Here is a 27,820-nt window from a genome sequence, read left to right on the forward strand (position 1 = left end):
TTTTCGTCTACGAAATACATAAAGTGATAGTATTGTAACCCTTAAAAAAATTCGAACTCGAAATTTTGATGAAACTTTACATTTTTAGACCATCTTGAGTTCGAAAAACATATTTCTTGATTTACGTTTGTTTATGAACACTATAACTGAAAAATGCATTTGACTAGACAGATGAAATTTGGTGCATGGATTTTAGACCTAATTTGTAGGATTCTATCAAATTTTGATTGAAATCTATTAAGAGGAAGTTAGTCAATATGGCTTTTTGAGTACGTGTGAATTTAATAACTACAAAACGAAAAGACATAATGAATAAAATTTGGTACACAGATTTAATATATAAATATGTAGTAAATATGGAACCAAATTTGTCGAGAAGTTGACTATCTGTCGGTCTGAATATTCACAAGCACGTAAACGCGATAACTCAAAAACGCAATGGCTTAAATAAATATATGAAGTTTGGAATGTGATTTTGTAATTATACTTGTAGTTATGAGTCAAATATATTGGTTCAGAAAAAGGTATCCGAAATACATTTTCGATTTTCTGATACTTATTTATTATTTACATCCCATCGATGAATCGCCAAAGATTGAACTCAAATGGGCTGTTCCGTAACTATTCTTCGTCAATAGCATACGTTTATTACATAAATACATTTAATAGAGAGCATATGAGAAATTTCCAGGGAGAGCTCTTACCTCTTCTGTTTTTTCACAGTTCTTTTATACTTTTAAAATAATAGGATTTTTAACTTTTTCTTGGCTCGGTATATTCAACTTTATGGTTCTTATGTCATAAAAAAAACCAAGTCTTATTCTCCAATTGAGTCGAAATTAACAATAAATATCATAAAAAATTTAATAAAATCATAAATGATAGCTTTATTACAAATAATATATATATAGCCATTTCTTATCACAACCCTACGAAATAAACGAAATTTAAATATCAGTGCCATTCAAAAGCAAAAAAACGTCCCATTTCATCTGGAAATAAGGAAACTTAGGTCGTAATATTATATTTTCTTGGCTTTCTTTTATTGCTCGTGTTTTAGAGAGGTTCAATTTATTAATGGAAGAGCCATTACTACATTGCAATTGATGAAATGAGTTAACAAAAATCAGCATCAACTGATGCAGAGCTTTCTAAGGGAATGCCGAATATAAAACCGTCTATTTTTATCTCAAACACAGTAAGTGACAATTTCTAATCAAAATCTCGTTAAAGAGACATTTAAAAACCAAAGACATAGAATGATATCCCCCTTGCTATCAAAACGGGAAGTAATTGTCAATTATTTCATTTTGACCGCTAACGTGGGAATCACTGTTTATCTCTGAAATAGTCATTCTGACTTTGACGACAGTCTTGGCTGTTTGTCGGAAGCAGGGAAAAGAGAGAGAAAAAGATAGATAATACAGAACCGGATGTGATTTTCTTTCTTTCTTTTTCTTTGAAGGCAGAGACCGGTAGAAGATGCGGTGGTGAGTAAAATATAAATAACCATATTTCTTCTAGAAGTATTACTTCATACAGCGATGCAAAGAATACAGCTGGAAATTGATAAAAATAACTCAAGATAAATTATCAAAAGATTGCAATCGCAGAGACTCAAGCATTAAATTAATCAGCTGTTGGTTTAAGAGGTATGAAACATTTATCTTACATGCCACTGACAGAATTGTTTTGATTTTGAGTAACAGTTTTATATTATAGTCATATCGACTATTGTTTGGATTTAATATTATAAGATATACTCTTTAAACAGCAAAATATTTTTTAAAAACTTTTTTTAAAAGTGAAATTTGTTTTTGAATGCCTCTTGTAAAGTGAAACAAACAGAGGTTTACTTTGATTATATAACTGTATTTTTTTAAATGTGTATACATAATAAACTTTTTTTATGAATTTTATCGATTATTTATCTTAGACAGAAAGTATTTCATATTAGGAGAGACACGCCCTCAAAATACAGCAGTACATGTAGTAACCTGTGGTAACTTTATAGTTAAAAATTCATGAACGATCATTTTAAGCATAATCAATTGACTTTTTTTAGCGAGTGAAAAATAAATTTTATTTGGGATTTTATCGACATTTTTTTTTATATGTTTAATATCTATCACGAGTGATGAGTGTTCAAAGTATAAAATCATACACAGAAAGTATTTAAAAAATGAAAATATTTCCTGTATAGCTATTGAATAATAGCAAATACAATCGATCAGTTTGAATGTATAATAAAGCAATTCCTTTTCAAAGATATTATAGCGTATGTCGTGATATTATTAAATTTTTATTACATCATTGTAAAATTACATCATTATAAAAAAATCTCAATGTTTATTCTTCTAGAAAAATAACACTTCTCAGTTAATGTTAATATGTAATAATATTTGTTATTATGAGATGTGCTCGCTCAACGGCAACATATATAGAATCTTTAAAAAAAATGAAAAAAAACAAATTATTTAATGCCTCTTATAAAGTGAAACATACTGGTGATTACTTTGACCATATAATATATTTTTAAATGATTTAAAAAATAAAATAAATTAATTTATAATAACAAAATTAATAATAATTTATAATAAATTTTATTTTGGATTTTATCGATTATTATTCTTTGACAAGACATGGTTCATATTATGAGATATAAGTGGTCAAAAGATAGCAGCATGCATAGAAACCTATAAAAACAATAGCAAAAAAATGGCACAGCTTAGTCATTACTAGCACTTTGGACAATAAAAAAATTACTCAATCAATTAATAATAATAAGTTATGTTTAACATAACTAATTAATTTTTAACAAAAAAATTTTGCCAGTTATTAATATTATCAAGTAAACAATAAGTATAATTATGTATTTAAAATATACTCTCAAACATTTAAGACTGCACTATCATACAAATTCCATACATTTTTTTTTCAATTATGAAATTCAATGAATCCTGAAATTTCAGTTTCGCAAACTTTTACCACCAGTTCCTGAATAACACAAACAAGCAGCGAACGTCTTGTCTCTCATAACAACTTAAGATATACTTACATTTTACTATTAAAAAGGTGTTATAGAAGAGAATGCTTTTGGCATTGGTCTAATTTTTCTTCATTCGTATAGTCTGCGTGTATTTAATTTTCCGCCGTCTCTAATAACACGGAGCTTAATAGTAGTGGTCCAATAACAAATTATCGTAATGTCCTTGCTCAATGAAGACGGTGGGGCGCAAATTAAAGTCATTATGTGACGTCCCTAAATGAGCTCGTGCCTTTGATATCACCGAAACATGGAGCATCACTCACTGATGTTTTCATCACGGCACCGGCGACCGGATGCTTCATGTGATAGCCGCATGTACTCATTATTAAATTCCTCGCTCCCTCTTTTTATTTAATTGCTTTTTATGTTATGTAATGCATGAATTATTTCAAGTGGCTTTTGGGATGAAGGCACACGTGTAACTAAATAAAAATAATGGTTTAGTTAAGTTAATTTATTGTGCTCCTGCGCTTGCTCAGGGAATCTAGTAGAATGAGGCTGGTTAAATTTTTTTTTTCTCGCTAAACCAAATATGAATGAAAATTATTTTCCCAATATCAATTGGGAATTTGGATAGAGAAAAGGCAGGAAATCAAATATTAAATAATTATGAATAGAAACGAATTGTATTTAAAGGTACTGATTTTTAATTTTAAAAAAATCACAATGATTTGGTATTTTTTTTGTGTGTGTTCTTGTGTTTATTAGAGAAAAGATTTATCTAATAAGGCGGAACTACTTAATTTTCTCATTTTAAATTAGCTATCCCATCCATAAAGGAACATTTTTTTCACAACCTTAAATGATGATATAAACAGGAAAAAAAATCTGGAAATTTAGTAAAAAATAGAGAGAGAGGGAGAAAAAAAAACTATTGGGCTTGCTTTTAAATTTTAATGAGATTTTTTAAAATTAAAATGACATTCTCATTTATATTTATATTTTAACATATTTATAACTTCAGTAATTTGTAACCTAAATTTTAATTTTGGACCAAACATCAGGTCAAGTTCCATTGAATAAAAAAATAGTATCAAGTCTTTGCTAAAATGCAATGAATGCTTTAAAGTCTTAATTAAAATGATATTCTCATTTATATTTGAGTTTTTATAAAATTATAACTTCAGTAATTGTAACCTAAATTTTAATTCCGGACCAAAATATGAGGACAGGACCCGTTGCATAAATAAATAGAATAAAGTCTTAAACAATTTTTGCTTGGTGATAAACTTTATCATTTGTTTCTCACAAATTATTGAATTTTACCTTGATTAAAAACATTTCAATAAAATTTATTCAAAATGTGTTTCAAGAAAATTTTTTTTATTTAATTCTTTTTAAGAATAAAAAGAGTCATTAGTTAACCCTATTGAGTTAGAAAAAAATTGAATGAAATTTTGTTATTATTTCTTATTACTTGATTATCATTGGTTTATGCTTTGTTACTTCTTTTATTTTCAATATCGAAAAATAGTATTATGAGTATTTATTTTTGTCCGGAATTTTAAAAAATAAGACTTCTAACGGTAAAGTGAATTCCTCATATAATTAAATTAATAGTTGTTGATGAATCTAAAGGTGAAATGAATTAAAATTGTTTTTTCTAGCTGTAATCTCAAATCAATGATTCTTTCCAAGAATGAAATTTAAATCTGAAATCCGAAGAGCTGTAACAAAAACGTACCACTTATTAAAAAAAAAGTATATGTTATACAAATATACTTTAAAACATTTTTCTTGAATTTTTTTAGAAAAATTATCTCTTAAGGACGATTTTAAACCAATGGTTTAAATATTCGTCAAATATATTTTTTTTGATAAAACGTAAGAAAGATGATTTAAGCACAATTTTATATTATTTTAACTTTAAAATTTCATGAATTTCATTATTTAAGTCACAATGAAGTCATTACTGAGGTTACATAGATATTTATGAAATATGCTAAAATATAAATAATATTTAGAATTTTCTTTTGACATCAAAATCATTAAGTAGCATTTTCAAGTGAAATCGAGATTATTATATGACATGAATACAAACCACTTTTATTAGTTATGTTTACATATTTTTAAATGTAATCATCCAAATTTCTCAAGACTATATAAAAACATAATTTATTGCGTTGTTCATGTAAAATATCCTCGTCAACCTTGGATTTTTTAATGAGTTTCTTTTTCTGTTGTGCATTACAATGACTTTCGTAAGCACCACTCAGAATAATAATTTATTTTTTTTAACAAAAATGAAATTTACTGGATTAAAATAAGTTATGTTATGTATGTTGTAAAAATAAGTGATTTAAAGAAAAAGAAAGGTTCGTATTTTCAAATTTTTATTTTTAAATTTATTTTTATTTTAAAAAAATTTTGGAGCTGAACTAATCAAGCTATGTAACTATTCATGAATTATATAATAATGCTATTTAGGATTTTTGAAGTGATTCAAAGATTGAACAACAAATAAATTTTCAAGATTTCATTTAAAAACATAATTCCTAATCTATCACTAGGTTTGCTTGTTTTTTCTTCTTTTTGGCTATATGGATAATTAGGAATATTTATATTGTTTTAAAAATTCAGGTGCATACTTTGAACTAATTTGCCATTTTTATGAGCGATAATTTTTTTAAGCTACATTCTCGATTATTTTATTTTTAAACAAAAGAAATGAAAATATTTTTTGTTAGAAAATCATTTTTGAAGTTATCACTTTGGTTATTTAAGGAATTTGCAATATTTACTTAAGATATTATTTGATATTAAATAATATCTTCAAAAAGGGAACAAACGGAAGGGAGAATAGGTTATTAACGGGACAATTAATAACAGAAAAAGGCAGAGAGCCTGCTGCTGATATAAATTTGTTTTTTGCTTTCTTCCAATTTTTTTTATGACAAACAAACTCTTATCAATTCGGAGGAACATATCTGACCTGAAAGGAAAATTGTCTTAATCTTTTTTTATATATTCTAGTATTTGTTTAATCGATTAATTTTAATAAAAACTTTAAATTTAATAACAATTTTTAATTTTGTTGCTTTATTTCTTAAATTTAAGTCTATTAAAAAAACTTTTGTTTTTTAAAAATTTTGTACAATATAGAGTTGAAACACTTTCTATAAAATTCATAAAAAATCTATACATTATCGGAAAATTTTAGCTTTCTGACAGTTTCTCATAATATTCTGTTTATATAATTGTTCTTAATTAAAATTTTATATTCAAAAAAAGTTTTAAAATTACTAAAATATATGCATTTTGGGGGGGGGGGGGAGAAAGGCTAAGAAGGCATCTGAAGGTTAAGAAAGCTTGAAAGTTTTTAAATATCTGCATTCCTTAATCCGTTTGCTTTTATTTAACAACTTTAGTTGAATTCGACTAATAAAAACTCTCAAGTAGATTATGAAATATATATATATATATATATATATAGTTCATTCAGGCAAAAAGTAATCTATCTGAAAATTTTAATTTCCTCTAATAGCATCTCGTAACATCTTGTGGCACACAGGATACTTAGAATCAAATACACATGAAAGCGGAATTCACATTTCATCTTGTGACACACAAGATGCTTAAAATAAAATGCACACGAAAGCTGAATTCACATTTCTAAGAGGTTTTCAAAGCACGCCGAGCTCGTAGGTAAAGATGTCTGAATCATTAATTCATATTCGGGCCATTTGAGGTTTGTGTATCCTCCCCTGTGATAATTGCTTTCTGCGAAAGGCTCCGGTTTCGCGACGCTGACTGTCAATTGACGGGAACGGAGTGCCCCTGATTAAGTGTTACACCTCGTTAAGGGAATCATCATCGGGGGAATGGACATGATGACCCTTGCAGACTTTATTCTCATTCTTCAGCATGTTGAGACAAAGCAGCAAAAAGGATCGATTGGCATCGAATGCCGAAGAACAAGTATGTGGAGTTTTGCTCATTTGCTTTTCTGATTTTGAGTCTTTTTAATTTAATTTTATATTTAACTTATATAGGAGGATTTTATACAGTAGCAAATCCGTTCTCCCCTTTTTTTTTTTCATTTAATGATTTAATTTGTTTTAAATATTGGAATTTACAAATAAATGTAGTAAGGAAGTATTCACATTCTTACCGTAAATTTAAAAATGATGATAGAAATTAAGCAATCGGGACCTTCGCCAATTTAAAGATTTCAAGCTCATTATTCTAAATTGCATCAAGTTGAGAGATATTTGCTATCTAGCTCCAATATGGATTAAATTTGATGTAATAGTTAAATTAGAAAACTGAAACATTAACCGTTTTTTCTCTAATATTTTACAATAGCAGCTGTTTATAAAAATATTTTGGAGCTGAACTAATCAAGCTATGTAACTATTCATGAATTATATAATAATGCTATTTAGGATTTTTGAAGTGATTCAAAGATTGAACAACAAATAAATTTTCAAGATTTCATTTAAAAACATAATTCCTAATCTATCACTAGGTTTGCTTGTTTTTTCTTCTTTTTGGCTATATGGATAATTAGGAATATTTATATTGTTTTAAAAATTCAGGTGCATACTTTGAACTAATTTGCCATTTTTATGAGCGATAATTTTTTTAAGCTACATTCTCGATTATTTTATTTTTAAACAAAAGAGCTTAAAAGCTTGTAAGAATTTCTAAAAAAAATTATAGTACAACTTTATTGGCTATATTTAATTCAATATTAATTAATTATATTATTTTATTTAATTTAATAACAGTTATTAGTCACTTAATCAAAAATATATTAAAAGTTCTCTATTAAAACACCTTTCCTCTTAGAATTAAAAAAAAAAGAAAGCTTATAATTTTGTTTATCATTTATTGAATTTTTGAAAATTTATTTTAAATGATAAAATTAAGTATTGATAAATTAATATTAAAGTAAAAACGAATGATTTTTGACAGACTAGTTTTAATCAACTAAGATATAAATAAAGAAATTATTTGAAGCGAACACTTGAATCTGCTTTTATGGGCATTCAGTTTCCGTTACAAAATTTCTTAAAGTTGTGTCGTTCATAGGATTTGTGTAGTTTAACGGTATTCTTTAACAGCTTTAAAAAAAAGAATGTTTCACAATCTCAAATTATTTTTGAAAAATTTTATTTATCATTATCTTAATTACACCATTACTATTTAATTCAGTATCTTAAAATATGATATTAGTTTTTCCTTTAACATTCCATTCAAATGTTTATTCACATTGCTTGTATTCTTCGAATGTAAAAAACATAAATGCCAGTGAAAATTAAACTTTAATATTTATTTCTAAATTAGAAGCCATTTCTTTATTTAGACGCCTTTTAACGTGAAATATGTTAAATTATGACTACCTAAATAACTTCATGTGACGATCAGAGCGAAGATTTCTAAATATTTTGTTAAAAACCAAAGCAAGTTCTTTATTATCTCACTTTTAATAATGTTTATTATTTCAAAATTATCTTTTATCTAAAAACTATCTTTTATTATCTCAAAATATTTTTAACTTCTTTATAAGAGATTTGCAATTTCTGTTTTCTTTAATGATTAAAATATATCCACCAAATCGATCAAATGTTATCTCTTCTTTCTTCTGGCATATTCATTCATTTTGTAAAATAAAGAATATAGGCGGATTTTTCAGAATAGTTTTTTTAACTTTCATAAATAACAATTATTATAAGTAACAGATTTTTATGTAAATTTTTGATTTGCATTTGCCAATTTTCTCTGAATAAATTTAGTTTGTTGAGCCACACAGGATTTCTTTTACCCGTTACAGAGACGGATTGAGCTCTCTAGCAGCTCTAAGGCAATTTATCTTTTGATGCCTCCTTTTCCAATTTCTAATTTCCTGCACCGCATCATTTTTATTTGTCTAAATTATTTATATAATCATTTTCATGTAGCAAATTTCAATAATCTCACAAAATATTTTATCATAGGACTCTTCCGAAAAAATTGATTTCAGTATCGTCAAAATTTACTCCGCCTCGCTAAGTATACTGAGAAGTTGGCATTAGTATTTCAAATACCCCGCAAAAAATCAGTTATTGTGCTTGGCTCTTTATTTTATCAAAAAATAACGCTAAAAAATGTATCTGAAATTTAGTGTCTGGGAGCCAAAGGTACTTTTCTACTTTGCCTATATTTCATTATCTGGTTCTGACTAATGCTACTGCAACGCATCTTAATTCATTACCTTATAGTCTGCATTGGAGAAATCTGATCATAAGAAATAGATCTTTAAAAAAGAGAAAAAAAGGTCAACTGCTTAGAGGTCCCTTCAAATTTCGAGGAACTGAATGCTTCGAGATTTAGTTTTTTAGCACCTTCAAGGTAATATAATCTTGTGATTTTATTTGATGTACAAGTTTCATGCTGTCGTACTTATCATTTAAAGAATATTTAGAGTTTGAAACATTATCATTAAGATTTCTATGCTTCTTATGCTTCCGAATTACAAATTCTTTCTCAGGTATCTCAATGATTCACAACCAAACAATTTTACCAAAGTTAGTATCAGAATGATTAGACAGTTTAAATATTTTTATTTTGTTCAAGATTGCCATTAACTCTGAATTTAAATCCATTTTATATTTTACGCCAACTCTCTGAAAGTGATCAGCAATTGAATATTTAGTTATTTGAGTTTATTATGATATTTATTACATAAAAATTGCTTATCAGATTAAATTAAGATCAATAAAATACATCTAGTTTTGAAAGTTGGGGGGAGGAAATTGAATAGTCTAAGGGCCATTGCAGAAATTTATCCAGAAGTGATCACTAGGTTATGTCATGGATGGAAGAAAATCTGCTTATTGAAATCAATGATATCCAAATGAAATTGCATTGATGCCAATTAAACATCAAACGTGAAATTCAATATGTACTGTATCAATATTAGTCCAAATAAGGTGATGAAAATAATCTTTCAAATTTGGAATATCCATGCTTCTGTAAAATACATCCATGATGGATAAAAAAATCTAAAATTTATCTATCAGAAAATAAACAAATAAATCAGAAATTATTTTATATTAATTAAAAACAATAATTGTGAAATTCTTGATGCATTTCCAGGAACCCTTACACGCAAGTTCTCGTACATAGTAACAGGTCCATTTATTTGACGCATCGTAGTAATTTTTTAAACTGAATGACATTATTGGTTTGGGCCGAATATGAAAGCTGTCTTACTTTAACTCAATAAAAGAAACTTCGAAAACTTATTTAATCAGATATTATTCAATGAAGAGAATCAAGTTTTCAGAAATTAGCCAAATAGATAAAAAATAAAATAATCGTAAAGTAAAGTAAAAAGATATCTATAATAGATAATTCATTTAAAATTCCAACCTGTAATAATTTAATGACATAATTAATAACTTCTTTGACTTGAAACCGAAGCATCTAAATGTATGCTATTATAAAGAAAATATAATGGAATTATGGGGAATAGGCCTGATTAGCTGCATCTATAGAGGCTGAACGTTTCTTATGGTTTTTTAAATGGTGAGAAAAATCATTTTAATTTGTTAAACTACTATTTGTAACTTTTTTTATTATTTTTTAGGGAATATAACGTTTACATATTTCAATTATCTTTGCTAATGCTTGGGTATGCGAAAATGTTTCTGACATTTAATAGCTCTCGTCAAACGCGTTTTTCAGAAGGCACTTTAGATTGAAAAATTTAAAAATATGTTTCTAGTTTTTACACCCATAAAAATTGCCTGAATTATAAATTTTTATTAAAATTATAGAAAATATTAAACTTCTAATATAAGACATCTACGTTATTTAGACAAACATTATGAAAAATAGAAACGGGAGAATTCTGACACGAAAGGCAAGATCAGTTTTACAGCAACGTAAGAAATCTTCTTGTTTGAAATGCAGTTAATTTTTCAAATTTTGTTTCAAAATACAGAAATTTTAGAGAACAGTTTACGCTTACCAGAAATTTCATGTGCGTCATGTTCAAAATGCTGCTTTCTTTTCTGTGTCATTTTCTAGTAGCATATGCATATTGTACAATATTCTATGATATTGAACAATTAATATTGTAATAATATTGTTGAATACTTATAATAATATTGTATAATATTGTTGAATATTGAATAAAATAATGTCCCACAATATTGTACAGTATTGTACAAGAGGCTGTGCTGTTACGGTTACATTAAAAAAGAAAAATTTTTCCTTTAGCTGAAGTTATTTGAAAAGTTTCAAAATTTCATGGTAAGGATACAAAATAGATTAATCAATAAGAAAATCTCCGTTATTCAAACAAGTTATATTAAAAAAAAAGGGGGGCGGACACGTGAAATAACATGATGAATATTATGTAGAGAAACCAACAGAATATGTATGGAAACCTTAAAGTAGAAAAAATATATATTCTGCTCCAAGATGAAACATCTTCCCATTTCGAATGAAGAATTTGCGTTCCTGGGGCTGTCCCATAGGGAAGGTGGATGGGGTGCGCTTTTTCTCTGTGGGAGGTTTCGAAATAGAAGGAATTGCACTTCGTCTCCGTCTGTTCTACATCCTCGACATATGCATCAACTGTAGCTTCAAGGAATCGAAGCCCGTATTTTTCCGTAATTAGCCCCATTTCTCTTTTTCGAAGCCCCCCGACTCTTGCGCACTTTTTATTTTCTATTTTCTCTCCCACGCGGTATGTGAAAAGGTGCGCTTACAGAATGTGCGCAATTTTTTTTTCCTTTCTTTTTGGTGTCATTCAGAAATACCAACAGGCGCCAAGCGACATGGTTTTTTAATGTAAGGAGGCAGAAAATCTTGTGTCTGCAGCTTGCATGCAACAAATGGAAAGCATGTGTAAAAATTGTAGATTTACTTCGTAAAAGTAGGATAAGAATAGATGAATTGATAATTTTAGGAAATACATGATATTAGACGCAAAAAGCAATTATAATACGATATTTTCCCCATTCAGTCCATCAAAATAGATTTAAACATTAATGTATATCATTTAACATAAATAATTAGGGAAGATCTCAAATTCAACACTTTGAAATCTACATAATTATCAAAAACAGCTACCATTTTCAGATTTCAAATGTCCTGGGATAAACTTATGCATTATAATGCATCATCAAATGTAAATATGTATGCAAAAAATAAATTGACGAATTTAAATTTACATATGTATTATAATGTATCTAAATAGAAATTTATAAAATTTTCAGGTTACGAATTCAAAGAACTCGGATTGATTTATGTATTACAATATATTATGAAAAGTTTAAAAGTGTTTAGGTTATCAGTTATTATGCATTCAAATAGATTTTAAAATTAAAGCAGTTAAGGGTTATACGCAAATTCAAACCGTAAGAACAAGATCTCTCAAAATTACTAGAAACAATGTTTTCACTCCAGTCTTGCGCAAGTTAGCTTGGATTAAATTTAACAGTTGTTAATTCAAACTTTTTCGGAATAGAAGAATTTTTTTTCTTTTTCTATTCAATTAAGGGGCAAGAACGATTTATTAAAAAATGTGTGAAAAATTAATAAAACGAAAGATATCTAATAGGACAGATTTCATATCAAGCGTCATTCATTTCTAATATCAAGAGTCTTGTAGTTCGACTTGATAGTAAATTATAAGGCTTTAATTACGGTAAGGCTTAGTTAATTTTTAAGGCGTAATTCTAAGGTAATAAACTTAAATTATACCAATTATGACTCTTCATATTTTAGGATTTTGAATTCACATTTCCAAACAAGGGTTCATTCTTGTTATTAATTTTGGTGAACTCTGTGCTTCTTATATTGAAATAAAGAATATTAAATAATTAACATCAAACATATAAATTAGTTATCTGAATTTACTTATTTTCTTATTTTTATTTTCTTATTCTTATTTTCCCTTTTCTTATTTTGGTTTCAGCAATTAGTTTTTTTTTTATTACTTGATATAATTTTTTCTCACTTTCAATGTTTTCCCCAGATTTTGATGTCTTCATTTGACTCAAAGGCTGTATAACTCGGGATTGGTTGATCGTTAGTATGATAATTAGATATACTCTACGATTTCCGTGGGCTAGTGGATTTCAGCATTCTTCTCCCAACGATGGCTATATATTCACTGTCTATTTCTATAATTTTCTTGCTGAACCTGTTCTTTAGTGAACAGAAACGAACAGTCATGTTGCATACCTTTGGACATGAAGTATAAGAAATGCACTATGAAAATTCTTTCAGAATTCGTAAGAAAGGAAAAAAGAAAATTACTTTGGTTCATGCAAATATTTCCGCAGTAGAATAATATCTTTTAAGGAATTTTAGAGATTTTTTTCTATAATTTTTAATATTAATAAATAAAATAAACAAACAAAAAACAACTTTATTTCAAATACAGTAGACTCCCGATTATCCGCGCCTGCCGCACTAAGTTTTTTTTTTTTTTTTTTGCTTCCAACCAAAGAGAAAATGCTTCCAAAGCAAGAAGCAAACACACAAATGACTGATTTCTTCAAAAATGCGTAGTTTTACAGTTATGCTTTTGTAATTATTAATTTTTCTGTGTATCCTTGACGCCTCACGTAAGTACAAAGCACTTTTCTGTTTTCCTTAACAAAATGCATTTAAGGTTAGTTTTGAGTGATATACTAAAATATTAAGCGTTAGTTTAACATTTCCTGCTGTTTATTTTACATTTTATTGTACATAAAACGATTTTTCAAAGTTGGAATGACTGTTTTCTCTTTTGCTATACCCGTTTTTAGCTTTTTTTGGATTATCCGCGATTTTTGTTATCCGCGGCGGCCGCGCCACCCAATTCCGCGGATAATCGGGAGTATACTGTATTTCATTTATTTGTTCCTAATAAATATATTTAACTAAATATTTTCTTGTTAATTATGAATCAGATGGCTGGATTAAACCTTATAGTATCCCTAGGGTAATGCAAATCTTAGAGTTAGTTTCCTCTTCCAACCATTCAAAACCAAATATTTTTTTATCAATTTAATCTTTATACAAGTAGTTTTAAATAAACAATTCTGAAAAACTAAAATAGATTTATTATTGATAACTTTTTTTAAATATTGGTTTCAATATACACATATGAAAAATATGCACAACTAACATTTTTTTTAATAAAAAGTGAAAAACTAGTAAAAAGAAAGAATAAAAGAAAGAAAATTCTTTATAAAACAAACCAAATAATAATAATAAGTGTGAACATTTTTTTAAATGATAAAGAGCTAGATGTTTTATGTTTATAAAATGACATAATAGAAAATTTTCAAATAGTCATGAAGTAGGAATGTTGTTAACATAATATTCAAACTAAAGTTTAGTTGTATGCACAATTAAAATTTAAAAATAATCTTTTAAAAAATAGTAAAAAATGAAACTTTTTATATCACAAACTAAATAATATTTAATTTTAGAAGTAAATATTTTTTAACTGATAAAGCACCCCTTTTTTTAAAAAAAAATTATAAAATAGCATAAAACTTACCAAAGATAATTAAATAGTAATATTATTAGCATAAAGTTCCTAAATTTATTTAAATAAAACTTGATTTTAATTTAAATAAGTTTGATAGCAGAGTATATAATTACAATAAAAGCACAAACTTAAATAATTTTCAAAATTCTAGAAAATAAAAAGAATCGATATGGATCTACTTGATAAATTAATAATCTGGTCCTGATTAATTAATATGGCATTGATCAGAAACTTTTTTTACTTATAGCATCACTTTCTACTTTGGATATTGAACCAATCTTCGTTCGTTTATAGTCACAAAATATTTTTTCGCGACCACAAAGCTTTCCCTATGTAGAAAAAAAAAATCTGTCATAAACAATCCCTTCTATTTAAAAATCGTTTCCAAGATTTATTAACATCAAAGGAAATTATCTGCACCATTCCATATTATCAAAAAGATGAAAGAAGAAGAAAAAAAGAAAAGAAAAGAAAACAATCTTTTACAGAAAAGTTGATGCGACCGCTATTGAAAACAAAAAGTCAAGACAGTAAAAGAATAAGAAAAAGCGTGAGAAAACGGTGTCGAGAGAAAGTGGGGGCGTCAGGTAAACAGAGTGAGCCCTCCCCCCGGTGGTTAAAGGGCAAGTAATTTCTGTAAGGGTATCTAAGTGACGTGTCGCCAGACTGGAGCCAACCGTTTTTTCAGAGCCTAATGAAAGTTTTCGCAGGGCGCAAGGCAGTGCTGTCAACCGGCGCGATGACTGACGTTGCTGCGGCACGACTCCAGATGTCACGAGGCTCCATCGGCCGGATCGCGCCTTTAAAAGATTGTTTCCTTTCTTGCTATTGCTATCTTTTTTTCTTTCCTTTTTTTTTTTTTTTTTTTTACTCTTTCTCCCTTTCTCTCTCTTTTTAATTTTTATCTTTCAATGATAATTTTCACTTGCTCTTTTTTAAAAGAAATAAAAGTTTCATATCAGTTTGAGTTCTGATAGAATTATTTATATTTTAGAAACAATTGAAAATGCCAGTACGTACAAGGCCGAATTAATCAGTAGACAACTGCCTCGGGGCCCCTGAATTCAGGGAGATTTAGGGCGCTGAGATTTTTCTCGTGATATTCCTAGATTAATTTAACTCTTTGCACTCGGAAGATGACTCTCGCTCACCATTCAAGACGGCGCATCATTTTGTCGTTTTATTTATTTATTATTCAATTTTGATTGTTAAAAACGCCTACAGAATGGTAAAAAGATGTAGATTAATTGTTCAAAGAAATTCGACTTGAAACAATTATGTATATTTGTTTTTCAAAGCAATAAACAAATCTTTGTGAATAACTATGCATCGAATTACATTCCCGAGTGCAGAGGGTTAATTTGGTGTTTTCATTTAATTTACAAGGATTGTACATTCGAAATTGTTCAAATAAAATCATTTTTTCAATAATGCAATATTAATTATTTTAGTAACATTCTAAAAGGTAATTAACAATAATTAATTATCTTTTGCAAGATTTGTTTTACGTTGCTTTATGATTCTGATAGGATGAGTAGTTTTATTACAAAAAAATACATCTGACCATATATTTAAATAATATTTAGAGTGTGTTAAAAAAAGTTTTACCATCTTCCTCTATTGTTTAATATCATTGCCTAAATACCCCTAAATGTTTTAATCCAACCAATAAACCCCATTTTACCCTTTTAACCTCGTAAATGGGTAAACTGTACTGTACCAGTGAATGTTCCTTAAATTTTCAGATCTATAGAAACATTGCCATTCATTACACAGTATATTAATTTCTGATATCAATTACAAAATCCGGCTTGAACTTGTTCGAAGTTTTTAAACAAAGCTAGAATAATATTCAGAGCAATTTAACCAAACATAATAGAATAGGTTCTTCCAAACTGTCTCATTCTACAGGGTGTTCATTAATTACTGTCGGGATTTCCGTACCTAATAACTTTCTAATAAAAAATATTACGCAAAAGCTTGCACAATTTGCACTTTGTAGGTATTCAGCTGAAGACGATTATGTATTCGTAAATTACAACTCAAAGAATTTTACTTGGCAACAATGCGATCTTAGCGCATATGCTTTACACTTTAATATCATTAATAAAATTCTTTGAGTTGTAATTTACGAATACGTAATCGGTTTTTGCGTAATATTTTTTATTCGAAAGTTATTAGGTACGGAAATCCCGACAATAATTAATGAACACCCTGTATTTCTTTCCATTAAGCATAAAAAGAGCAGTATTTATTTTTTGGGGAAGGACAGGGGGGATAAAAAGTAATCTAAAAAATACGGATACACTTTCAATAACTATTATAAAAATATTTAATAATATATATCAAAGTTCTCATGACTGAAATTAATTTATACATGAACTTAAAATATTATCATTTGTGTATTCACTTTCAGAAGCTTTCGGATTTTAACACGGTACTATTTTCTTGGCGTGGCTGATAAAATTGACCTCTAGAATCAGTAACATCGTCAATGTATTTGAATTAGCATTTGGACATTCTTGTTTAAACAGTTGATTCTTCATTTGTTAGTTGTGATTGATCGGGATCTATAAATACTATATCTGTAAATGTTCTTCAAATATCTTCAGAAAAATAGAATGAGATGCGGTTTGCTTGAAAGAAAGGTTACGGAGAGAAGACTTCAAAATTATTTTTTCAGTTTAACTATTTATTCACCAATTGTGAATTTCGCCTCATAATCGCAATGTTGAATTATTCCCCCCCCCCCATGGGAAATAGTATTCTTAATCTTGAAGCATAAACTCTAGGGATAAGGTATTTCTTTTGTAAGATCAAGTAACTATCACTCTTCTATTAAGACGAAAGACTCAAATAATCCATTCTTCAACAAATTATCCAACGTAGTAAATTCTTGATAATTCTTACGGTACTTCTACTGTGAAACAACGATTATAATCAGCCAGATGCTTCAAATATATCAGGTTATTCAGGTATTATTTACGTACGAGTAGTTTTAATTAAGCTTTAATTGTAAAAAAATTAAAAATTATGGTGATTAAGGAAAAAGATGAAATTTCTGTCAGCGGACTACATTTTGCATTTTAATAAATTAATTTATGAAATTTGAATACATGATTTAATTTTTATTTAATAATTATTCTATATATGAACACATTTTTTTCTAACTGTACAGACAAGTAAAAACTTTGTAATTTAAGATGTGATATTTTAACCTTTTCTAGGGCCGTGGGAAGTATGCTTCCCACCAAATTTATCAATCTTTGTATGAAATTATGTAGGTTGGCATAAGTTCTGACAATTTTTTTTAGAAAGACAGAAACTTAGATGCTTCAGTTCTTTATCACACACAAAATGATGTGCCTTGATTTGTTACTTAATTATTAATTAACCAAATTAATTAATTAATCAAATTAAATTTATCTAATAAGCTAAATGAATCTTTTTTCTTATTCTAATTTCAAGCCTAAAAATATTTTAACATAATATGACTAGAAAAAAATGGCTCTTTAAAGGGTTAAAGAAGTTATTCATAAAAAGCAAAGGTATTCATATACCAAAATGCTTCATAGAGATCCTATTCGAAGTGTCGGAGATACTTGATATATATGATGCATTTGTCTAAGCATTTATGTATTTGTTTAAAATTAATTATGACTAGATGGATTGTGAAGGAAATAACATCTTACCCCTGATCCACTTTATACTTACTACGCTATTACCAATACAGCTCTGATAGTACTGAATTTCGTCGTAAGCCGTTTTTAATTCATAATTAAGTTTAACCTTTAGTAAAAACCATTTTTAATTCATTCTGTCATGTAATCATATGAGTTTATTGTTGGAATCATCTCTTCAAGATCTAAGTAAATAAACAATGATCAATGAAATTCAGACAGTACTAGCCTGCTTGAAGTTCTGGTTCGTTTATTTCTTTGCAATATTTACGCTCATTCATTACTTCTCGTTTATTTCTTTGCATCATTTATTACTTTTGAACAGTCATACATTTCATTACACAAGCACCTCGATGTTTGTTCTAGAGAAAGGTATAGGGACTAAAAAATCGATTCCTTGAACATGAATCGAAATCCTGCCCTAATCACCACGAAAACAGAGATATCAGCCCGAAGTAGTAGTAGATGAAGGATCGACATTGTGTCTGTACATCCACTGACTAAATGAAAAGTGTTCCGACACTCTCTCATTCTGTCTCGCCTGACAAATTCCAACAGAATCAGGCGACAGTTCCTTCTTTTCCGCTTCTTTTTTTCTTTCAACGACAGCAAAGAACACAGATCAACCGCTGTTGAATCAACCAACAGACTTCGCTTTCTGCAGCAGAAGAAAAAAATAAAGACAGACGGCAGTTGATGTAAAGCGAGCGAAGAATTCTTGGCAGTGAATGCGGTACTTTTAATTAGGGAGCGAAGAAGTCCATTTGTCACATGTATTTACACTGCTCTTGGAGTTGCGCTGACAGACTTGCCGTTGCAGCCCTTGCTTGTTCTCTGTTTGCGTTGCTACATTCTCTTAATGGGTACTTTATTGAGATTGGGAGCTTCCCTTACGGCAATACGTCACTTTTTGTGACTGAAACTTCTAGCAACAATCCCACCGATAAATATTATTTCAACACCGACTTTCCTATTAGTGGATTGAAGAGATATTTCTTTTTATTTAGATAGCATCGGGATCGTAATGTAAATTGTAGCCAATGTGCGTTAAGATACTGTGGTGAAGGATTTATTTTATTTGAGTGTGTCCCATTTCGAAACGTTTAACTATATTTTAATGAACGCCCTTCATCAAGTGATCGGGTTATGCAATTTTTTTTGGTATTGAAATGAAATAATGTAGATTTTTTTTTCTCCATATCTAATGATGTTATAAAAATAGTTTGTAACATTGACACAAAATATCAAATGAAATAAAATGAAATTGAAATGTATTATAGATGAATGAAATGATAAAAACAACATTTTAAAATGAAAAGAGAGACGGATATGATGATGAAAAGAGTTGACATTGTATCAAATTATAGATTTTAATGAAATAATGAGAATGATGAAATGTGGAATGGGAAAACGAGAGAAAATAATTAGAATGTTTAAGGCCAGGTATAATTTTAGAAAACTTTTGCCAACATTATTTCAGTACTTATATTCTTGTTAATGGATAGGAGAGATATTTATCTTTAATTAGAGAACGTCGAGATCTTAATGTAGCCAATGTTTGTAAAAGATACTTCAATGAAGATCCTATATATTTAAGTGTTTGCATTTTGACGATCTTAAGTTTATTTTTAAAAAAAATGTCTATCATCAAATGATCGTATTATATTATTTTTGATATTAAATATACCCAAATGAAATAATGATGTGAAAATAGTAGACTGACATAATGATGAAAATGGTTGACTTGGTATGCAAATTATACATTTTAGTGAAATTATAAGACTTGATATGAAAAAGAGAATTTCTTCCAAATTTATTTTAACACCAACTGCTTAATTACTGGATTCTTTTTATTTAAATAGTGTCTAGCTCTTAAAATAAGTCGTAGACAGCATATGTTAAAACGCTGCAGTGACAGATTTATTCTGTTTAAATATATCGCATTTCAAAATGTAAAATTCTTGATAAATATCAAGTAATCTTGTTGCTCAGTTTTTAATAATCAAATGAAATAATAAAAATAGGCATGAAGATGGTAGACCAAATAAATAAAGAAATAACACATTTGCTTTGAAAATTATAAGATTAGGGCAAATATATATTAAAAATCCACTCCATGCACTATGTATAAATAATAACAGTTTGTTTATATAATTATGGAAATTTTCAGTAAAGAGCCCAGACAAGTTAGCAAAATCACTTCGTAATAATAAAAAAAAATTATATGGGGAAAAAATTCTAGAATTGATGAGAAACTAAGCCATCAGTAGTTTAAATTTAACAATTATTTTCAATTTTTTTTTAAAGCACAAATTTATCCTACATTCCAAATTTGAAGTATAACTCCAAAGAGAATCTCTTCTCATAAATTCAATTAAATAATACTAAAGCTATCTTATTCTTGGCTTTTTTTCAGTTCAGGATGGAAAATAATATCGTAACTGTTAACTGGGTTAAACATTTATTTTAAATTAATTGATACACCTGACATTGCTTGAGATTAAAATCTTTTCTTGTATAATATTTTGAACGCAGGAACTACTTTTTATAAAATACTATAATATACAAAACCTTTTCCAAAATATATGTAATGAAATAAAAGAGAAATTTAAAAAAAATGTATTGATAAGGTAGTTCTAAATCTTAACATTGTCCAGAAAAGTAAAGCCTATAAATAATCTTTTTTTAGAAAAAAATATGTATGTTAAATTTCCTAAAAAATGAATAACTACTTAAAAAAGTTGCACAAAAAAGAAATTAGTATCGTTGAAAAGATTTTTTTTTTTTTTTAATTTTAAGATTATGTAAATTTTTTCAGAAAAATTTCTTTCGGAGTTTCTTAATAAAACAAGCAAAATATAGGTTAATTTTTCGTAGTTTGAAATCGCTGTTGTTGTCAAATATCTGTTTCACTTGCTTACAAGACTTTCACTTTTCTTGCCACCGTCTAAGTGATCAACAACCTTCTTTTAAATATCGTTAAATTACCACAATGAAACAAATGAATACCCGTTAAAAAATGTATTTAAATAAAATAATTTATTTTAATTAATTGTAACGTAGTTAAAAATAGTATGAATTTAATTGGGTTAAAAAAATTATAATTAATAACAATCGAAAGAAATATTTTACATACATGAATGTTATTATTATCTTTGAAATAGTAAAATCTTGAATTTTAAATGGTTTAAAGTATTTCTTCTGGAAAAATTTGCCCTCAAATACTCTGGAAAAAAGACGATTTTTTGATTAATTTATAATTAATTAAATATTTTATTAATTTTTGAACTTTAGAAAGTTGACAATATTGCTTCTTTTGACTTAAAGGAAATGTGTAAAAATTTTGGTTGATTTCGATCCAATTTTTAAGGAGAGAGGTGAACATACATAAGTAATCATAATTTTTTTTTATTTATATTAAGAATTAAGTTAAATCTGATATTTTTAAGAAGACAACCATAAAAGAGTTAAATAGCTTCCAATCTTTAGAAATCTCTTTCTCACGTAATACTGCACTTTGATAATATTTTAGACTTAATTCATCTGCCTATGTATATTTAAAATTTTATTTTCAATCACAGCAACGATAATATGTACAAAAAATGCATTAAATATCATCACAGCGCATACCAATATTATCCCAGTAACTAAAACAATAATAAGTATTGTCATAAAATAACTATAAAATATTTCGAAAAATTTATTGGAAAAAAAATGAAATAAGATAAAATTGCTCCATTGAAATACTACTTTTCCGGATTTTGAAGTGCCGTAAAAATAGCTTTATGCGATGATATAGTCCGAAACTATTAAGGAGAAATATTAAAATTTGATTATTTTCTTTATAAAACACTCATTTAATATTTTGAAAAACTTTAACTTACTGAGCACTTTTTACTAAAAGACAATTATATATTAAATTCGGTGCCTAAAAATCCAGTAATCTGCTCTCTAGAGGCGTTTTAAAGTACTTATTATTCAAAAAGCAAACAAAACGAAATTTGATATGTCTAAGCTCAACAGCTTGCTATCTATGGATGTTTTGAAGTACTGATTACTACAAAGCAACCAAGTACCAAATTTGGTATCTCTTAACAGTCTCTCTAGAAGGATTTTGAACGATTTTTAAATAATGCGTTTCACGTTTTACAGATAGTATTCAGCCTAAAAACATTATCATCTTAAAATTTGATTGAAAAATCGCCTCCTTATTATTTATAGAATATGTTTCCTAGTGTAAATGCAATTTAATAAATATCTGATTTCTAAAAACGCTTGAGCTCAACGAAATGAGACTTAATGAAAATTAAATTCCCTTATAGCAGCATATCCATTTTTAAAAGACTGAAATTTCCGCCTATAGTTTCGCCAATAAATATTATTTCAGCGCCAATTTTCTCGCCAGTGGATCAGGGATACTTTTCTTTGTGTGTTTTAACAGCTGTGGGGACTTAATATAGATTGCCGCTGTTTTAATCTACTGTACTGAAAGATTTATTTCATTTGAGTATGTGACTTCCTGAATTTTGAATTATAATATATTTTAAAAACTCATCACCATTCCTCACAAATGTATTTTAAAATCTGCCAAGGGACTGGAGTTATTAAAATTGCTTCTGCTAACTGTGTAATATACTTACAAAGTGATAAGAAATAATATATATTGCTATACAAGTAATTAATTTCTAATAAAATGAATATTCAAAGTTGAATTTTTAATCTTTTATTATATTATGATTACGCAGATTTAAAAATTCTTCACATGAGTACACATTTCTAAACAAAAACTTTCATTTATGTTAATGGATACTGAAAATATTTACATCAATCGAGAATTTTATAAAAGGAAATTTTAATAAGTCTTATTTATACTCGCTGTACTACTTGTATGCACCCTGCTGTGTCAAAAAAAATCTTATTATTCTCAATGTGTTCAGACGACGAGAGGATTCCTAAACCAGTAAGAACTCCTTCTTCAGCTTTCTAAGTTTTATAAAAGAAAGGATAATTGACCTCGACAAATAGTGCATGAGCTAGTTTATTTATAATATGGGTCTTCATTTTAATCGAGTTTAAAACCTAGGACTCTCTTATCCAAATTCGAGATTCTGCATCATTGCGACCTGGAAACTAAGACTTTAAAGTAGTCACCTGTGGCCCACTACTGTTTTTTTCTGAAAATCTTACTGCTAGCCGATTGCCATGAAAATAAATATATAAACATTTCTAATATAAAATTCCATCTTGTCAAACGGAAATGTTACATTTCGCAATATGAGCATATTCTTCTGTAATATTTGATGTCGAATAGGAATTACAAAATTAATGAAATATGCAAAGAATGGGCTTGTTTATTCTTGAGGTCACTGAAGAGGAAATATCAATAGCTCTAACATCAGACGCCAGCACCTCTTGTCAGCAGCAGACTCGAATGAAGAAGTGTCACCATTTGATGTCCCATTATCATTTTTCGGCCTATCCAAAGGAACAGGCCGGCGACAGGAATGTTTATGTAAAACAGAGGAAAAGGCGACTTGGTGGCTCCCGGTTTCCTGTAGCATCTTTCTCTCTGCCAATTAGCAAACGATCTTTTCCACTCTTCCACCCCAATTGCCTCCTCTCTCCTGAGAATGACATTTTTTCCGCCATACCCCTCCCTTTCCAACGAGAGACATCATTAAATACTCGTAATTCAGCTTTCGCAAAGAAAGTGGGAGGGCTTCTGCCAGAGGTGCTCACATACTTTGCTCGTTAGAGAGCAATTTAGATTTTTCGCGAATCCAGAATTTTTGCCGAAAAGAAAATATTAATTCAGATTTATGTCTACAGGTGAGACTTCTGAACGATGTCGTTTATAACCTGATATAACCAATTGTGATCGTAAAGCTTTATGGCCAATAATTTTTTTAGGGCAGGCAGTGGAAAAATGGAAACTAATCATTAAACACATAACTTTGTATTTCATTGTAAAACTTGCACTACTTCCTCATACACGGCATGCATTAATACGAATATTTCATCTTCTGATAGAAAAACTCTTCGATTGGAATGCCATGTACAGTTCCTTGACATCATGCATTACAGAAATCAATTTCAGTAATATAGAATTAAAAAGATGAAAAGACTTATTTTCAATAATAAATCAAATTAGAAATAAACATTTATACAAATATTTAATATTATTAATACATTGTTATGAAGAGACTTGCATGCAAGGTACATAACCATTGTTCTTTATTAGTATGTGTGGGTTCCAAGCTTACAACCGTATACATTTTCAACGGGTTACTAAAGTCAACAAAACTGTTTAAAGATCGGAAAAAGATTATTTAAAAGCTTTTATTAGATGACACTAATTCAAAAGTTTTTATTTACATTAATTATATTATACAATACCACCTTTATAGAATAGTCACCACAGTGACTGTTACAAGAGGGAGTAACTGCTGTGTAGACGACTACAAACACAAGTACAAGCACAAATCCTGCGAACTGATTCAATGCAGTTAGTATAAGTATACATACTTCGTCCAATTATTACATTTACATATTAGGTGCGATTATCGAAAAAATAAAATGAAATTCGTTTCTGATTAACCCTCCAGGTGCTTATCCCGCGGATTGGCAATCAGTCTATTTTTCTATTGCACCACACGTTTTTCGCAGTTTAGTGTGTTTATTTTTACTATTACAGATTTTTATTATATCATATTATTATTGTGTAACATATAGTGTCAGTTCGCTCTTGTTTGAAAAATATTTGAAATTATTTGCGAAGATAGCCTCTGAATAGTGATTTTTAAGAATTACGCAGTCATGAGGTTAACTCACTGTTAGTTTATGAATTAGCCATTATTATGAGTGATTAATTCATTATAATGGCATAGTGTTTCGGTTCATATAGTAAAAAATGAGAGAAAATACGGATTTGAAAATGAAAGTAAATTCGTTCATAACTTAATTGCTGAAATTCCTAACAGAGATATTCCATGTGAAGATATGTAGACAAAGAAAAGAATAGAACGAATGCTTAAAAAATTGCCGCTCGTCGAGCTAAATGTTCAAAACCATATAACAATCGAACCATGACTTTTCAACAATTTACTTTTAACCTCTGCATTGTATATTGCGATAATTCTGGCATTTAATTAAATATTCATGAAATATTCCGAAATTTATTTATGACAGTAAGATAATACCATGATATTTAAATTCTACTAAATCTTGGTAAAAACCTCCAAATAATATTGAATTTGTTAGCAAATACGCTTTACTTCTGCAGTAAATATTTGTTAATTAGTATTTGCGAAAAGATAATTTTTAATAAGGAAATAATTTATAGTTACACAAGATAAACGATATATAAAGACAAAATATAGTGTAAGAAAAATTAATACTCGTAATAGCAATTCAAACAATTATAAATTCTGTAATATGCAAGTTCTATATTATTTATATATATGTGTGTGTGTGTGTGTGTGCGTGCGTGTGTGTGTGTGTGTGTGTGTGTGTGTGTGTGTGTGTGTGTGTTTCTCCGATCTGCATATTTTGCAAGATAATACTACAAAGACGTTCATTTTAAATTTATACGACAATTATTATTTTAAACATTTTCATGCCTTTATTGCAAATGGTTCAATAAGTAACTAGCGGATTCCAGTCTATGAGATACAAAAATAATCCGTCTTAATAGATATTATATTTTTGTACTCTATCCTTAATGAATTATAATTAATTATTTATGCCTTCATTCATTATTTGTTTCTAATTCCTTTTCTCTTGTTCTATAAATTAAAATGCGCTTTTTCATAACAATCCATAATATTTTAATAATCAAACGATATCCATGATTCTGAAGGAAGCTAAATAGCTTACCGGTTAGCTAGCTCATTTTCCCCTTTCTCTGCTATTATTTAGTGCACTTACTGACAACAAAATAAATAAATAAATAAACTCATCAGAAACTTGACAGAAATGCGTTCGACAGCTAACGCTGTCAAACACATTTCTAGATTTCTTATATAGAAATAGAGACATAAAATTAAGCAACTTTCGTTTTACTTAAAGAATTTTAATTTGTGGTGCATAGAACTAAAATTTGCTCCAACCTGTAAACTATTTAGAAATTTCTTTGAATCGTAATCAGAAATATTTAACTAGTATATTTTTGCTCGTCTTATGTAGCAGTAGGGACATGAAATTTAGCAACTTTGGTTTCAGTTAAAGAATTTTATCATAGAGAGTATAAATTTATATTGCGTAAAACCAAAATTTCCCCAAATCTATAAACTATTTCAAAATTACTTAAAATCATATTAGGAAATATTTAACTAGTTCAATAATCCAGCTGTTTCCATATTCACCAGATATGTGATAAACCACAGTTCAATAAATATTGGCCCCTTACAAATTTACATCCCAGCATGCACAAAACAAGAAACCGTCAAACAACAGGTTCGATAAAGTGACTTTTACAGGAATAACACTACATTACTATGATGAAACTACATTAAAAGTAAATTTTCAAACAAGAATTCAACTGTAGATTGTAATCTACTTATTCAGAAATTTCGATAAATAATGCTTTCATTTCCTCAAAGTTGTTGTTTTGAATTAGCGTTGCTGACAAGAGCCGTGATTCATTAAAGAAATGTGGAAATATTAACCTGGCTAAGATAGCTTCTTGTGCGCAGCACCAGTCAATCTTGCTCGTCGGCCGCCTGTCAAATAGTTTATCTGGAAAATTACGTAGTTCGGTAATGGAAATAATTTCCGAGAAGTGCCGAGAGGGCTTCTTTTGAGTTCCGATGACAGTCGAATGATGGATCGGGGAGCATTTTGTCACTACTCGAAGGTTGTAGAAATTCCACTGGGCCTAGATTAACAAGCCTCCCTGATGGATGGCAGAAGCTGAAACGAAAATATTAATAATAATCTAATGCCGCTGTTTTTTTTAAATTCCTCTTCAACTCGCCGATGGGCCATGAGGTTGATAGTGGCTCAAGTCTTAGAATAGAGTTCTGAATGTTTCAATGTCTTCGCAGTGTTTGTGATTAGGATAAAGCTGTTCTGTCCATCGTATCAATGTTTCTATCTAGTAAGTTCACATGACGTGACAATCATGGGAGAAGCGTCACTGTGCATGATAATCTAATGTACATGCCCAGTTTTTGCGTAGCATTATGTTAAAATGTAACTATCTTTATTCGTATTGTGGACTGAAGAATAAAATCCTACTGCGATCAGATAAATGATCTTTTTCCAATGACAATCCCAATGTATTAGTGAAGTGTTGCTATATTTAATATTAAATTTTCACTGAGCATTTGAACAATATTACTTGAGCATGAATCGATTCTATTGTCGCATTTGTAAATGAATGTTCAATAATAATCAGATAAAAAATAACCAATGAAAAAATTTCAGTATTTTATTTTTTGCCTTCCGTTAACCCTTTGACTACAAACTGGGCATATACATCCCACTAAAATTTTAAAATCAGCTTAAATAGTTCTAAGTAAAAGTAGTTTTTTTTTTGGCGCTGAGAGGGGGGGGGGGGTATCATGCCCTAGCCAAGGAAGTTTAAAAGCATTTTTAAAAAATCGAATA

The 27,820-nt window shown here is 28.5% G+C and overlaps 1 protein-coding gene across 3 annotated transcripts in view; it reads left to right on the top strand.

The window, feature by feature from the left end:
- The window catches only part of LOC129962007 (iroquois-class homeodomain protein irx-3-like), a 199,841-nt gene that overhangs the window by 38,101 nt on the left and 133,920 nt on the right, over positions 1–27,820 (top strand). Inside the window, exon 1 of one of the 3 annotated variants that reach the window (XM_056075669.1) lies at positions 6,850–6,967. The exons of the other annotated variants lie outside the window; for them this stretch is intronic. Within the exon in view, the coding sequence (XP_055931644.1) occupies positions 6,914–6,967 (54 nt within the window). The 5' untranslated portion in view covers positions 6,850–6,913. Of the gene's footprint in view, positions 1–6,849; positions 6,968–27,820 lie in introns of those variants that run through there. 3 annotated transcript variants of the gene reach the window in all.

Source organism: Argiope bruennichi, chromosome 2 (genome assembly GCF_947563725.1).
Source record: "Argiope bruennichi chromosome 2, qqArgBrue1.1, whole genome shotgun sequence".
Classification (NCBI taxonomy): domain Eukaryota; kingdom Metazoa; phylum Arthropoda; class Arachnida; order Araneae; family Araneidae; genus Argiope; species Argiope bruennichi.